The 13,965-nt window shown below is 48.8% G+C and overlaps 1 protein-coding gene across 1 annotated transcript in view; it reads right to left on the bottom strand.

Moving 5' to 3' along the window:
* LOC142254504 (solute carrier family 13 member 1-like) overlaps positions 1 to 13,965 on the bottom strand; it is a 244,630-nt gene that overhangs the window by 192,396 nt on the left and 38,269 nt on the right. Inside the window, exon 2 of the mRNA XM_075325593.1 lies at positions 8,382 to 8,510. Coding sequence (XP_075181708.1) covers positions 8,382 to 8,510 — 129 coding nt within the window. The remainder of the gene's footprint in view (positions 1 to 8,381; positions 8,511 to 13,965) is intronic.

The raw sequence follows: 13,965 nt of genomic DNA on the forward strand, positions 1-13,965 counted from the left end.
TTCCGTGCTCTAATCATTGTTTGGACAACGCTTTCTGAGAATCCCGAGGAAGTTAGTACTGCGGCTTCAACAGCCATGCCGTTAAATTGAGCGACTGTGAATTCTGGTGGAGGAATGGTCCCTGAGTGAGAAGGTCCGGGACGTCTGGTAGTCTCCACGGGACGTCGGCGAGAAGGTGCACGAGTTCTGCATACCATGGACGACGGGGCCAATCCGGGGCCACGAGAATCACCGGGACTCCTTCTGATTTGATCTTCTTGACTAATTTGGGGATGAGCGGGAGCAGAGGAAAGAGGTACGGCAGAGAGAACTGCGACCAGGGGATCGCTAGGGCGTCCGTTGCGAGCGCCAGTGGATCTCTTGCTCTGGACACGAACTGGGGCACCTTGTGGTTCCACCTGGAGGCGAGGAGATCCACATCGGGGGTCCCCCACCTGAAACAGATCTGCTGGAAGATGCTGGGATTGAGGGACCACTCTCCCGCGTCGTGGCCTTCTCGGCTGAGGAAGTCGGCGGCCCAATTGTCCACTCCCGGAATGTGGACCGCTGAGATCGCTGGAATGTTCTGTTTGGCCCAGTCGAGGATCTGAGACACCTCCTTCATTGCCGCTCGGCTGCGTGTTCCGCCCTGGTGGTTTATGTAGGCCACAGTTGTCGCATTGTCGGACTGTACCCGAATTGGGTGTCCTAGGAGCAGGGTCTCCCAGTGTAGGAGAGCCAAGCGAACTGACCTGAGCTCCAGAATGTTTATGGGAAGGTTCGTTTCCGGCTCGGTCCAGCGACCCTGGACTGTAAGGTCTTGGAATGTGGCTCCCCAGCCTAGTAGACTGGCATCTGTCGTGATGACCTTCCATCGAGGGGGAAGAAACGATCTCCCTTGGAGGATGAGGGGAGAGCGTTTCCACCATTCCAGTGACTCTCTGACTCGTGGAGGGAGCGCGACTGGGCGATCCAGGGAGTGAAGGGACTTGTCCCATCTAGATAGAAGGAAACCCTGAAGAGGATGTGTATGGAATTGACTGTAGGGCACCACTTCCAGTGACGCCACCATCTTCCCGAAAATGCTCATGCAATACCAAAGAGAGCAACGGGGGGCGTGTTGGAGCTTCTAAATTCCCCTGAGAATAGCCGAGAGCTTGTCCTCGGGCAGGAGAACCTTCGCCTGTGCGGTGTCGAAGATCATGCCAAGGAATGAGATGCGTTGTGCCGGGATCAGAGATGACTTTGGTCTGTTGATCAACCAGCCGAGACGGGCCAGAGTATCCAGGGTGATGCTGAGGCTTTCGCGGCACTCCGATGCCGTAGGAGCTTTGATTAAAATTTCGTCCAGGTACGGGATGGCTAGAATTCCCCGGATCAGAAGAATATCCATGACTGTTGCCATCACCTTGGTGAAGACTCTGGGGGCCGTTGAGAGCCCGAATGGGAGAGCTGTGAATTGAAAGTGTTGATCCTGAACCACGAAACGTAAGAATCTCTGATGAGCTGGGAAGATCGGGATGTGAAGATAGGCGTCCTGGATGTCCACCGAACAAAGGAACTCCCCTGGTTCCATGGACCACTGCAATCACTGAGCGCAGAGACTCCATGCGGAAGTGACGGAGGCGGACACGCTTGTTGTGCCGCTTCAGGTCCAGAATGGGGCGAACGGTGCCATTCTTCTTTGGAACAACAAAAAGGTTTGAATAAAAACCCTGAAATCGGTCTTGAGGGGGGACGGGGGTGATGACCCCAGAATCTCGCATGGACTGGATGGCCGCGAAGAAACCCTTGGTGAGGGAGGGATCCTTGGGGGGGTTTTAACTTGACGAAGCGTGAATGTGGGAGAGAAGAAAACTCTATCTTGTAGCCGTGACAGACGACGTCTCGGACCCAGGTGTCGTCTATCACGGAAAGCCACACTCTTCTGAACAGCCGGAGGCGACCGCCGACCCTGGATGAGAATCCGGGAATGGGAGCCCAGTCATGCGGAGGACAATCTGTTGGATCTGGAGCTGGAGGTCTTAGACTGCTGGCCACGGGAACGCCAGTGGGGTGTTGCCTTAAAGGAGGGCTTCCGTCTCTCTTGACGTGCTGGCGACCGCTCCCGACGGGTGTTGCTGTTGGCAGTAAATTGACGAAAGGGAAAAACCCGTCGTTTGGGAGGGGCTCGGGGAACCCTTCTTTGGGGAAGGAAGGTACTTTTACCCCCTGTTGCCTCAGAAATGATCTTGTCCAGCTTTTCTCCGAAGAGTCTGGCCCCGAAAAAGGGGAGACTGGTGAGAGACTTTTTGGATGCTGAATCCACGTTTCACGCCTTAAGCCACAAGGCTCTGCGGATTGCGGCAATGTTGCCGGCTGCCAGGGCTGCTGAAGCAGCCGAGTCGAGGGACGCAGTAACTAGATACTTTCCGGCATGGGCGATCTGATCTGCCAGATCTGCCAGCTCAGGACCGGGAGCTTCAGCCAGGATACCGCGCCGGAGTAGCTTTGCCTAGGCGGAGACAGCCTTGGAGACCTAGGTGGATGCAAAGGCTGGAGTGATGGCAGAACCGGAGGCTTCAAAGGCCGACTTAGCAAGGGATTCTATGGTCCCGTCAGAGGGGTCTTTAAGGGAGGCGCCATCAGAGAGCGGTAAGGTGGTACTAGATGAAAGTCGGGAGATTGGAGGATCCACTGAAGGAGACGCTGACCACTTCTGAAGAAGTTCCGGTGCAAAGGGGTAAAGGACCTGTGCCCGCTTGCGCTTCTGGAAATGCTTGTCGGGATGTTCCCACTGTCTAGAGAAAATGTCCTCAAATTCCCTATGGTTGCCAAAGCTCCTTGGCGGTTTCTTGGCCCTTTTGAAAGGGACCGACTGACTGTTAGGGGTCGGATCTACATCCTTCACCTCTAGGGTCTGGTTGACGGCAATGACCAGACTGTCCATCATACTGGTCAGCTTGGAGATATGTTCAGAGTCCAGATCGGAGTCAGAGTCAGGGACCTGATCCGAATCCGGAGCTGCCGCAGATTAAGTAGGAGATGTAGAGCATACCGCTCTGAAGGCCGTGGAGGGGTTAGGAGAGCTGGAGGACGATCCCGAGAAGGACCGCTTCCTAGACCTCTTGTGCGTCCTGCCCTGCCGGGCTAGTAGCGCTGCGGGCTCAGACTCGCTCTGGGCCCCCGGGGGGGCTCCAGAGGTGGAGACGGGCAGACGCTCTATGGCTGAAACCAAGGTTTGAGATACCTTAGTTAGGTTGTCCACGGACTGTGAGAGAGCTGCAGCCCACTCAGGTGTGGGGGCCGAGTCCTCGTTACGGGCGGTGGGGGGCTCCGTAGTAGTCATGCTGGGGGTGGTGCAGGCTTGGCAGATGGGGGAGGACTGCCCTGAGGGAAACTTCTTTAAACAAGAGGTGCAGGCGAAGTGTAGGACTATGGCCTGTGGCTGACAGCGGGACGCTCTTGTGCTGGACATGGGACAGAAGGGAGAGAGAGCGAGGAGGAGAGAACAGACCGGAGGATGCCAGGTGGATGGGGTACTGGGGAATGAGCTGCCTCCCAGTGGCAGGGCTTACCCAGGTTCTGGCGTCCTGTGTCTGCTGGCGCTGTGTCCCGCTGGTGTGTCAGACTGCAGGCTGAGGGAGCAGAGGTGGGGGCTCCGTGGAGCTGCAGGGGTATGAGGCCGGTGGCTGCACGTGGAACGCTGCCACCGCACAGAGAAAACGCAGGGCTGTGATGGTGCTGCTGAGAGCATCCGGACCGGGGGAGGAGCCGGAAAAGAGCGCGCAAAACCGGCGTGCAGCAGAAGTAAACCTGCAGGGATTGGCTGAGGGACGGCTGGGAGAGAGAGCGCCCGTGATTGGCTGGAAAGGGCGCGCAGAGAGGCCTGCTGAGACTGGCTGCTGGAGCGGGCGGGCCTGCTGGGGAGCAAGGACTCGCGCGATAGGCTGGCCGGGAGGGGGCGTGGGCCGGATGGGAGCTAGGCCAGAGAGAAGCCAGGGGCTAATTTAGAGGTGAGGCCGCAGGAGGAATCGGTGTACAGCGCCGAGGACAGGGCCGGGACTGTGGAGGGAGGACGAGCGCACAGCCTGCATGGAGGGGAGCTGACCCGGGGTAAGGGGGGGTTAATCTTATGGATCCTGTTTTTTTTTAAAAACGGAGCCCCCCCATGGCCCGGGGAACGGGAGGGTACCTGTCCCGATGGCTGATAGTCCCTCCTTGATCCTGGAAAAGCTATAGGGAGACGGGTATCGGTCGTCCTGTATGATTTTTCGTCTCCCCTCCCTGATCAGGCCGGCTGTGGAAGGAGAGCATGCAGGGGGAGTGGGGCAAGGACCATCCGCCTGTCCCTCTGTGCAGATGCCCCCCAAACAGTCTTGAGAGTGTTAGGGGGGTAGGGTCCTGCCAGACAGACACTGAGGACAACGGAAGTGGCGGACGGACCCCACTTCTGTGCGACCGGTCTCTAGGGTGGAGAGCAGGGTGAGCGATTACACCCTGTCGCCTGACGAGCTGTGTCTGTAAAAGAAAAAGGGAAATATTAAAAATACAAACCTGGGGGGCTGAGAGCAGCCCCTAGTGTGTCCACCTCCTATGGACACTAAGCTTAAACTGAGGAATGATTGCCAGTTGGTGGGTGTATACTGCATAGGAGGAGTTTACCTTTTTTTGCTTAGTGTCGCCTCCTAGTGGCAGCAGCATACAACCCATGGTCTCTGTGTCCCCCAATGAAGCGATAAAGAAAATTACTTACCGTATTTTTCATTTTATAAGATGCACCAAATTATAACTACCACACCAAATATAGAGATAAAAAAGAAAAATGGGGTCAATCTTATACTCCGGTGGTGTCTTAGGGCGCTCTCACACATCCGGCTTTTCACCGGTTTGACGGATGCAGCGCACGCCAGTACAGTATGATACAGTACAGTGGCAGCGCCGCAACTTCCGGGTCACATGCTCCGGTCACATGACAGCATGTGATCGGCACTTGTTGCGCTGCCACTGTACAGTATATGTGGCGCCCTGGACTAGCCAGGTCGTCACAGGTAACACACACACACACACACCCACCCCCACTAGACAGTTACATTAGCCAAACACAAAACCCTTGTTGCCTCCCTCCAGGGTCTGATGTCCACACCAGGTGGGGCGGAGTCAAGCGGTTGGCCCCGCCTACCGAGGAGTTCACAGTCCTGGAGGCGGGAAAAGAGACAGATCAGTTGTGGAGGTTGAAGTGAGAGGAGTAAAGTGGCGAGTGTCTGGGTTTGTGGCCCAGGTACTAACAACAAGGTTGGCAGACGGTGGTGGCCGTCTGCAGGAGTGGTGGAGCAACGCGGAACCGTAGGACCAGGGTCGGGCAGTGGCCCGCCGGTACCGACCGGGGAGCGAAGTGAAGCCAGCACACACAGGCAGGGCCATCGGACCCCGACTAGGCTTGGAGTCGCCGTCAACAGTCAAATCCGAGTGTGACAGGAACCCCAGGCGTTTTCTAACAACCAAAGACCCGTTAGAAGGCAACCGTCCGCACCGTGAGGGTATACAGCTACCGCCTAAGGCTAGAGACCCAAGGACCAGCGCCTGCGGGCAAACGGGCTCCTCCAGCATCCATACACCGGGGAGCGGACTACCGTTGGCGATCCACCGTAGTCAAACACTACACAAAGGTGCAGGGAAAGACAGCCGCCATCACCTGTCCAGGGAGAGAGACACTGCAGCCAGCTGCGGGACCCGTCCATCCAGCCGTTTGGTTTACCGGAGACTTTGTGCATTCATTGCTGAGTGAGTACACCAGTGCCATCCGGCACCGCGGCACGCTGTCCCTGCAACCCTGCACCTCACCTACCCTGCCTCCCCGTCTCACCACCGGGCCCCGGGACCACCGACCCCTACCCACGGAGGGGGAAAACAACAACCCAGCTGCTCCTTACCATCGCTCCCGGGATCCCCGTTACCAGCAGCGGTGGTGCCCATCTTCACCACAACCCGTGGGTGGCGTCATGGACTAAATCCCCAAACCAACCAACCCCAACCCCCATTCACTCACGGGCGAGGAGTGCCGCTCGAGTCCCTGGATATGGCCCACCGCTCGAGCCACCAGCAGCACCTGCAGTGCCGGACCCGAGCGTTAGCGAGCGCAGCGCCCCGCCGCCAGCGACATATACACTGTACTGGCATGTGCCGCATCCGTCAAACCGGCGAAAAGCCGGATGTGTGAGAGCATCCTTACCTGAGGGGGGCGACAGCAGTGGTGGAGTGGGTGTCACTGGAGGCAGAGGCGATGCCGGCCGCTGTGTGGAGCAGGGCAGTGAAGGGTGAGATACTCTGACGGTGGTGCGATCTTCAAAAAATGCCGTCCGGAATCGGCAACTGCGCAGATTGAGCTTTCGGCTCAATGACAATCCGAGAGCTCCATCTGCGCACGCGCCAACTCCTGGCAGCATTATATGAAGATCACACCACTGACAGAGCATCTCAGCCACCTTGCTCCACACAGCTCCGCAGCCAGCACAGCCCCGCACCACACCGCCCTGCTCAAACGCAGCCAGCACAGCGCCCATTATCCACCTCCCGGTAAGCTACAGTCGGATTTTAAGACGCACCCCTCATTTTCCTCCCAAATTTTTAGGAGGAAAAGTGCATCTTATAATCCGAAAAATAAGGTAAATCACTAGTGAAGTACTAATATCTCCTATTATTCCTAAGATTTACCCTATGTGCTGTTAAGTAACTTACCAATATACAGTATTAACCCAGAGACATTTCCTTATTAGCACAGACACATTTACCTTGGAAGTTATTATATAGCTGCAATATGTGTTTTTAATTGGATTAGTGCATCCTTTATATATTGAAAGTTATCTTTTAACACAGTCTCTAGTTTAGGAGTTTATACCATGTATCTTACCATCAGTGTGATAAAGTGAGCAGCGCAGTGCAGGCGTCAACTGTGTAATCCACCAACGCCTGGCTCTAACTGCAGCAACCAGAGCTAGCTCCCATAGCTGCAGGTTTTTTTTCCTTTAAAAGGTTTTTCATCGCAGTATTTCTATTTCTCTAATACATACGTGTATATATGATGTTTAATAAAGTACTGAAGGAGTTGAATGGATATATATGTGTAGGAGATTGTGTATGTAAATGTATGTTCGCTATGTCTATGTACTGAACTGTCCTTTATGCAACAGCATCGTCCCACTGGTATAGCACTGAGTCTCTGTCACTGCTCCTAGTGCCAATTATGGTCTGCAGCACTGTCACCTCAGCGCTGCAGCCAATCTATAACCTCAGGGGCTAGTGCCATTTACTAAATTAGAGCTGCTGAGTTGCAGTGCCGATATCATGTTAACAATAATTGCCATGTTGCCTGGTTATACCTATTACACAATGAACACCATAAAAATGAAAACACAAGGTAAAGGTGGAATTGCGCATTTTCACCATTTGAACTGCACTTGGAGTGTTTTTCTGACTATTCAGGACCTTATCTAAAAATCATGCCCTCATATGGCAATGTAACAGGAGAAAGATTCCAGCAAAGGATCACGTTAAAATGTAAGCTAAAAATTCACCTTTTATTATAGATCGTGGTGAAGGCTTTTTAAGCCAAAACATATTGTTATCTGATTTTTACACAATGGACTGCATTTAACGTATTGCAAGGATTACTTCAGTACTTTTTGTTTTTTAATTATATTTCTAATAAAAGGTAAATTTTTATCTTACACTTCGTGATCCTTCGCTGGAATCTTTATCCTGTTACATTTTCACTGCTGTGTGGTGGCTCCTGCCTCTTCCGAGCGTGGATTACTGAAGACTCATTTCCATCCAAATGACTTAACAGGTGAGCTGAATATATTTCTGTTTATTTCTCATATGGCAATGTTAATAAAAGGAGGACAAACAAAAGTGGAAAAATGGAAATTGTCCACACCAATAAGAGATTACATGTGTTGTCCGGGGTAAAGTGATAAGTTTGCAGTCACTCTATAACTGCAAACCTATAAATCCTCCTAGCGCACACACTGCGTGCTGCAAGGATGCACTGGTTTCTGGGCCGGACTAGTGGACGTGGCCTCGCTCCATACAAATGTATGAGCTGGGCATGTACCATTAGTTGGCGACTGTATGGAGCAAGGCCACGTCCACTAGTCAGGTTCTGGCCGGGAACATGCATAGTGCACAATTGCGATCACGTGACTCCCGTTCCCAGCTCAGGAATTGGCGAATCTTTGCAACACAGAATATGTGCGATGGGAGGATTCGTACGTTTGCAGTCACATAGTCACTTAAACTCAAAACGTATCCCGGACAACCTGTTTCAAGAATGGGTATAGTTGGGCATTTTCTGCGCAGCACAAATATATATGAATCAGGTCAAGTTTGCATCCAAGACACACGTTTTATAAGGAATTACTAACCTCACTTGATTTCATTATGCCAAAGAGTGGAAACATAAAAGCAGGAACCAGCGCTGCTGCACCCAGAGGAATGGCCTCAGATATCCAGTATGTAGCGGTGATCAGTAATATATAAGCACATGCTGCCTCCTGGAAAACATAGAAGAACGGGTTACAATACAACATAACCTCATATTAGGGGCCATTTTTCAGAAATTGTGTACAGCAAAAGGCTTGTCATGCAAGAAGAAACTTGGGTTTAACAACCAGCAGATCTGGTGTCAGCACCAGGTACATCAGTGTAGACGCCAGGGCTCAATCATGTCGTAGACAACAGACCTAGTACAACTCACCCAAGGGCCCAGGTACAAGTGGAGCCAACAATATTCAGCATCCACAGTACTTCAAATTGTAAGGTATCAATATTCATACTCTGTTCTGTCCCAACCCTCACATTCATAAAAAACAACCTTTCACCTTTTCTCTACTGAGTGAGCCTGCTCTGCATAGGAGGGCGAGGTTATGACTTTCATCCTTTTTTAACCCCTTAAAAAGGAGTTGTCCGACATACACTGCAAAAAAATATTTTTTTTAAGCTAATCTGTGCTGTATTGTCATAAATCACCCCTACATTAATTTTTTTTTTTATTTCTAACTTTTGTTCCTCTTGAAGTATCCCTTTATTTCTGCAGCCTCTTTGTTTACATGCAGCCTCAAGCAAACTTGACTTGTTGCTATCCTTGGCTGCCAAACCTCAGTCAGAGCTGGCACTGCTCGGCCTCAGTGTCCAGCCCCGCCCTCTGCCCAGCCATTGGCTGTCAGTATTCTGCTCAGCACAGACCTCTAGGACAGCACAATATGGGCACATATAATGTAGTAACATGCCTATCCTTGTGCTCATCGTATCGTAATGCCCCCAACCTGTAATGTGCCCCATTCTTGTGCCCATGCTATAGTACTGTGCCCCATTCTTGTGCCCATGCTATAGTACTGTGCCCCATTCTTGTGCCCATGCTATAGTACTGTGCCCCATCCTTGTGCCCATGCTATAGTACTGTGCCCCATCCTTGTGCCCATCCTATAGTAATGGCCCCTTTCCTGCTCCTCTTCCATCATGTAGTAGTGTCCCCTATTCTGCCATACTTCACACATGCAAAAAAAAAAAAAACAAAAACAGACAAATCCTTCTCACCTGTCCTCGTTCCCTCGGTGTCAGCTGCTGCCTCTGATTGATCGGCGGCTGATCATTGCAATAGCTGTATACAGAGCTCCCATCTGAGCAGAGCCGGGGAATCGGTCCTCTGCGCTGTCAGCTGCAACCCCCTTGATGAACGCTGCCGGTGCAGGGGCCGCAGCTGACAAAGGAGATTCCAGGGCGCTGCTCAGACACAAGCTCTGTATGCAGCTCTCCAGCTTCCTTAGATGCATCAGCTGCTGTCTCTGATATGTGGGAGGGTGCGGGGAAGGGGGGAAAGGACTCCAGGCACGGTACCCACCCAACAGGGCGGCAACATGCACTAGCTGTTTTGCATGTCAACATGGTTCTGCCCCTGTTGACATGAAATCACAGGAAGCAGCAAAATCACGACAGTTGCGGTCATATGACCGCTCTGCACCGGGGGAGAGGGGCTGACAGCAGGGCAGGTAAGTAGTCACTATCTACTTACCTGCCCCAATGTAGCCCCATAGTGAAATTACAAAAAAAAAAAAAAAAAAAAAAAAAAAAAAGGCAAAATAAGCCGGATAACCCCTTTCGTACGAAGACAGTTTTGTACTTCATGACCAGGCCATTGTTTGCAATTCTGTCCAGTGTCACTTTATGATGTTATAACTCGGAAACACTTCAGCGGATCACAGTGATTCTGAGATTGTTTTTTGTGACATTGTATTTCATGATAGTGGGAAATTTAGGATATTTTTTGCTTTTATTTGTTGGGAAAAAAAAAAAATTCGGAAATTTTATGAAAATGTCACCATTTTCAAACTTATAATTTTTATGTTCTAAAACCAGAGTTATGTCATACAAAATAGTTAATAAATAACATTTCCCACATGTCTACTTTACATCAACGCAGTTTTTGGGGTTTGGAAGTTAGAAGGGTTCAAAGTTCATCAGCAATTTCTCATTTTTTCAAGAAAATTTACAAAATCATTTTTTTACGGACCACATCACATTTGAATTGACTTTGAGATGTCTAGGTGACCAAAAAAAAAACAAAACAAAAGTGATAGCATTCTAAATGTATTGGTCAATTTCTCCTGAGTACGATAATACCTCACATGTGGTAGAAATCAACTGTGTGGGCGCATGGCAGGACTCGAAAGGGAAGAAGCGCTCTCCACTAGCAGTTGAAACCATGTGATTCTCTCTCTCTCTCTCTCTTCCTGGTAACGGCAACCTTAGTCACCACACTCTCAACAAGCGGTGGATACCGCATGTTATACTCTTGCCCATTCGGTGACGTCAGCCAGATTACCTTATCTTTATTACAAGCGGTGGATACCGCACATCTCTTTTCTGCCCTTTCTGGAGCAATCCTCATCACTACTGGTTACTGATTTACACACAGTTTGCTATAAGTGAATTTCCATTCAAAACCTTTTTAGAACAGGTCCACTTCCCACCTGGTTTCTTATCCATACTTTAACTTCCTTTGTTCGCTTTTCAACCATCATAAGACAGGTTCTTGAAGAAGGTCCAATCAGCGACCGAAACGTTGAACTGTTTGAAGTTGCAATAAAATTTATTCTTTTTTCACATCAATTGGAGTGCCTGGTGCTTATTTTTTTTCATGATCCGAGTTCAGACTGCTGTGGACTTTAGCTCTATTCTCCCTGAAGAGAACACTCTCGTCTCCGCAGGATAAATTGATATGCTGTGGCTCAGGAAGCCACGCCGCAGGTCAGTTTATGCTGTGGAGAAAAGAAGCAAAGTGGGCAGGAGATTTCTAAAAATTCTTCCACTGCGCTTGTACTGTACAATACAGCTTTATGGATGCAGAAAACACACCTTGCGTACTAAACGCTGCAAATCCTGATCATGGGCACACAGTCTAAAAAGCTAGGATGAATGAATGGATGGACAGATGTCAAACACATATATAATGTCCCACCTGCCCTATATATTCTAAGCTGGCACCCTTCTGTGAGTTTCATGTGGCACTAAAGGGTGTTTAGTCTTGTATTTAGCCAAAAAATAAATACATTTTAAAAAATGACGTGGGGTCCCCCCATTATTAATAGCCAGTTAAAGTAAAGCAGATGGCTGCGGCCTGCAGACCCCAGCTGTCAGCTTCACCTTAGCTGGTGATCTAATTTGGAGGTCACCCCATGCTGTTTTATTAATAAGTTATAATTAATAAAAAAAAAAAAAACACATGGGGTCTCCCCCAAATTGGATTACCAGCCAAGATAAAGGGGACAGCTGTGGTTTGGTATTCTCAGGATGGAAAGAGCCATGGTTATTTGGCCCCTCTCAGTCTAAAAATAGCAGGCCACAGTCGCCCCAGAAGTGGCGCATCCATTAGATGTGCCACTCCTGGCGCTTGGCATTGGCTCATCCCGTTGCCCTGGTGTAGTGCCAAACGGGGTAGAGTCATTCCATGTCAAGTGGACCAGTGGTCCCCACTCGACCTTCTCCAATTTTGTTGAAAATTTATAAGGATGTACATGTATGTTTGAAAAGAGGTTCTGTAAATTTTTAGAGCCAGATCTCAAATACATTGGGCACTGTTGACCTTTCACTGGAGGTTCCACCAAGCCTGCGGCTTCAGCTAAGAGGATTTTGCAAACTTTGGCATATAGCCATTAGAGTTCTATACTGGGTATGATGCTGAAATGGCATACTAGCTCAACTTTTGCTGCTAAACACGATAACATTATTACCGGCTATGACAAAACAATATTTCGGCCGCAAATTTGTGTCAAAGTAGCTTGTAAAAAGCGTCGCATAAAATTTATGCCTAACTTTGCCCATATATAACTCAAGACCAAAAAACAATAGTAACTGGTGCTTTGCCCTGTACACCAAACATCTGCATGACTTTGCATTGCTGCAATATCACGGTCAAAGCATATGTATTTGTGGAAATATTCACACCCACATATGATTAAAAACGTAAAAAAAAACTAAATTTTACCTATTTTTAGGTCAAATTTCTCAAAAAGGGTACCCCTAAAATATATTAATTCTGATATCATTATAAAGAGCACATTTTTTTCTACAAGGATCATTGGGTTTTTTTGGAGTCTCTCAGTTTAACAAAAGAAAAATGCCACTGAACTTGGTGTTATTTATGCGCGTAATGCATTGATTTTGTGTTTGATTTTCAGATTCTTATCACATGTTACAGAGTTGTATTGTTGCTAGCAATGTCTATTATAATCAAAAACCTATAAACCTTTTTATTTATGAAAAGTTATTGACTATTGTTACATTTTAATGCATATTATTTATTTTTTAGCGATGGAGAATGAAATTGATGAAGAATCGGCCCAGTGCTCTATCGGCCTTGCGAACAATTCGAAGTGCCACCTTAAGACATTCACCCATAGCAAGGATGAGTTGAAATTGTTTACAAGCTTTGGATTGGATGAACAGAAATTGCTGCGTCGACGAGTGGGACTAAATTTTGACGAACATTCACAAATCTGTTTACACCATGAAGCTTCATTCTTGACCAAATATGAGCTTTTGCAAAAATCGTGTTGCAATCCTTTTGGGAAGAAAGGTCATAACACCAAAAAGAATTTGCGAGCTATCAATTTGCTAGCAGCTGACCAGTTGAACGAATTTACAAAGAATGATGTGAAGCCTGGCCAGAAGATGTGTGCATCATGTCGAAAAGAATTTGCTAACAAGAAAAAATCAGCTGATACAGTTTCCTCTGAATCAGATCCAGATGGAATGGAATGTTCTCCTGAAAGTCTAAATTCAAGCTTAACATGTATTGGCATCTCTTCTCTGAAATATCCACGGGTAAGCCAGCGGGATTCACTTGGATATGCAAGGAGAAAGCTAAGCCAGGTACAAAATGCATTTTCTAGCAAGATTGCTTCAATTGGAGGGCTTGAGCGGAAAGACATTGAGCAAACAAAAACAGCACAGTGCAAAATGTGTCTGGATTACAATCACCTTTTGGCAGATTTGAAGCAAAAGCTGCAGGTTTCCAGTCGGGCAAAAAAGGTCCAAATCTTGACATTGGCACCTAAAAGTTGGTCCATTAAGGCTATATCAGACGAATTCAGTGTCTCTGAACGAATGGTCAAACAAGCTCGAAAGCTTAAATGTGAACATGGGATCTTAGCCTTACCTAGAATCAACTGTGGCAAGAAAGTTTCTGAGGAAGTGAAGAAAAAGGTGCAGGCATTTTTTGAGGTTGATTAATTCAGTCGAATGTGCCCTGGTAAAAAAAAAACTATGTATCAGTGCAAATAGCAGGAGAAACAAAAACAGATGCAAAAGCGACTATTACTGAGCAATATGAGGGAAATGTTTGTTGCCTATCGGGATCGGAATGGCCCTGAAATTGGATTTTCCAAGTTTTGTGAGCTTCGGCCAAAGTGGTGCGTAACCGTTGGATCTGCTGGAACACATTCCGTTTGT

This window comes from Anomaloglossus baeobatrachus, chromosome 10 (genome assembly GCF_048569485.1).
Source record: "Anomaloglossus baeobatrachus isolate aAnoBae1 chromosome 10, aAnoBae1.hap1, whole genome shotgun sequence".
Taxonomy (NCBI): domain Eukaryota; kingdom Metazoa; phylum Chordata; class Amphibia; order Anura; family Aromobatidae; genus Anomaloglossus; species Anomaloglossus baeobatrachus.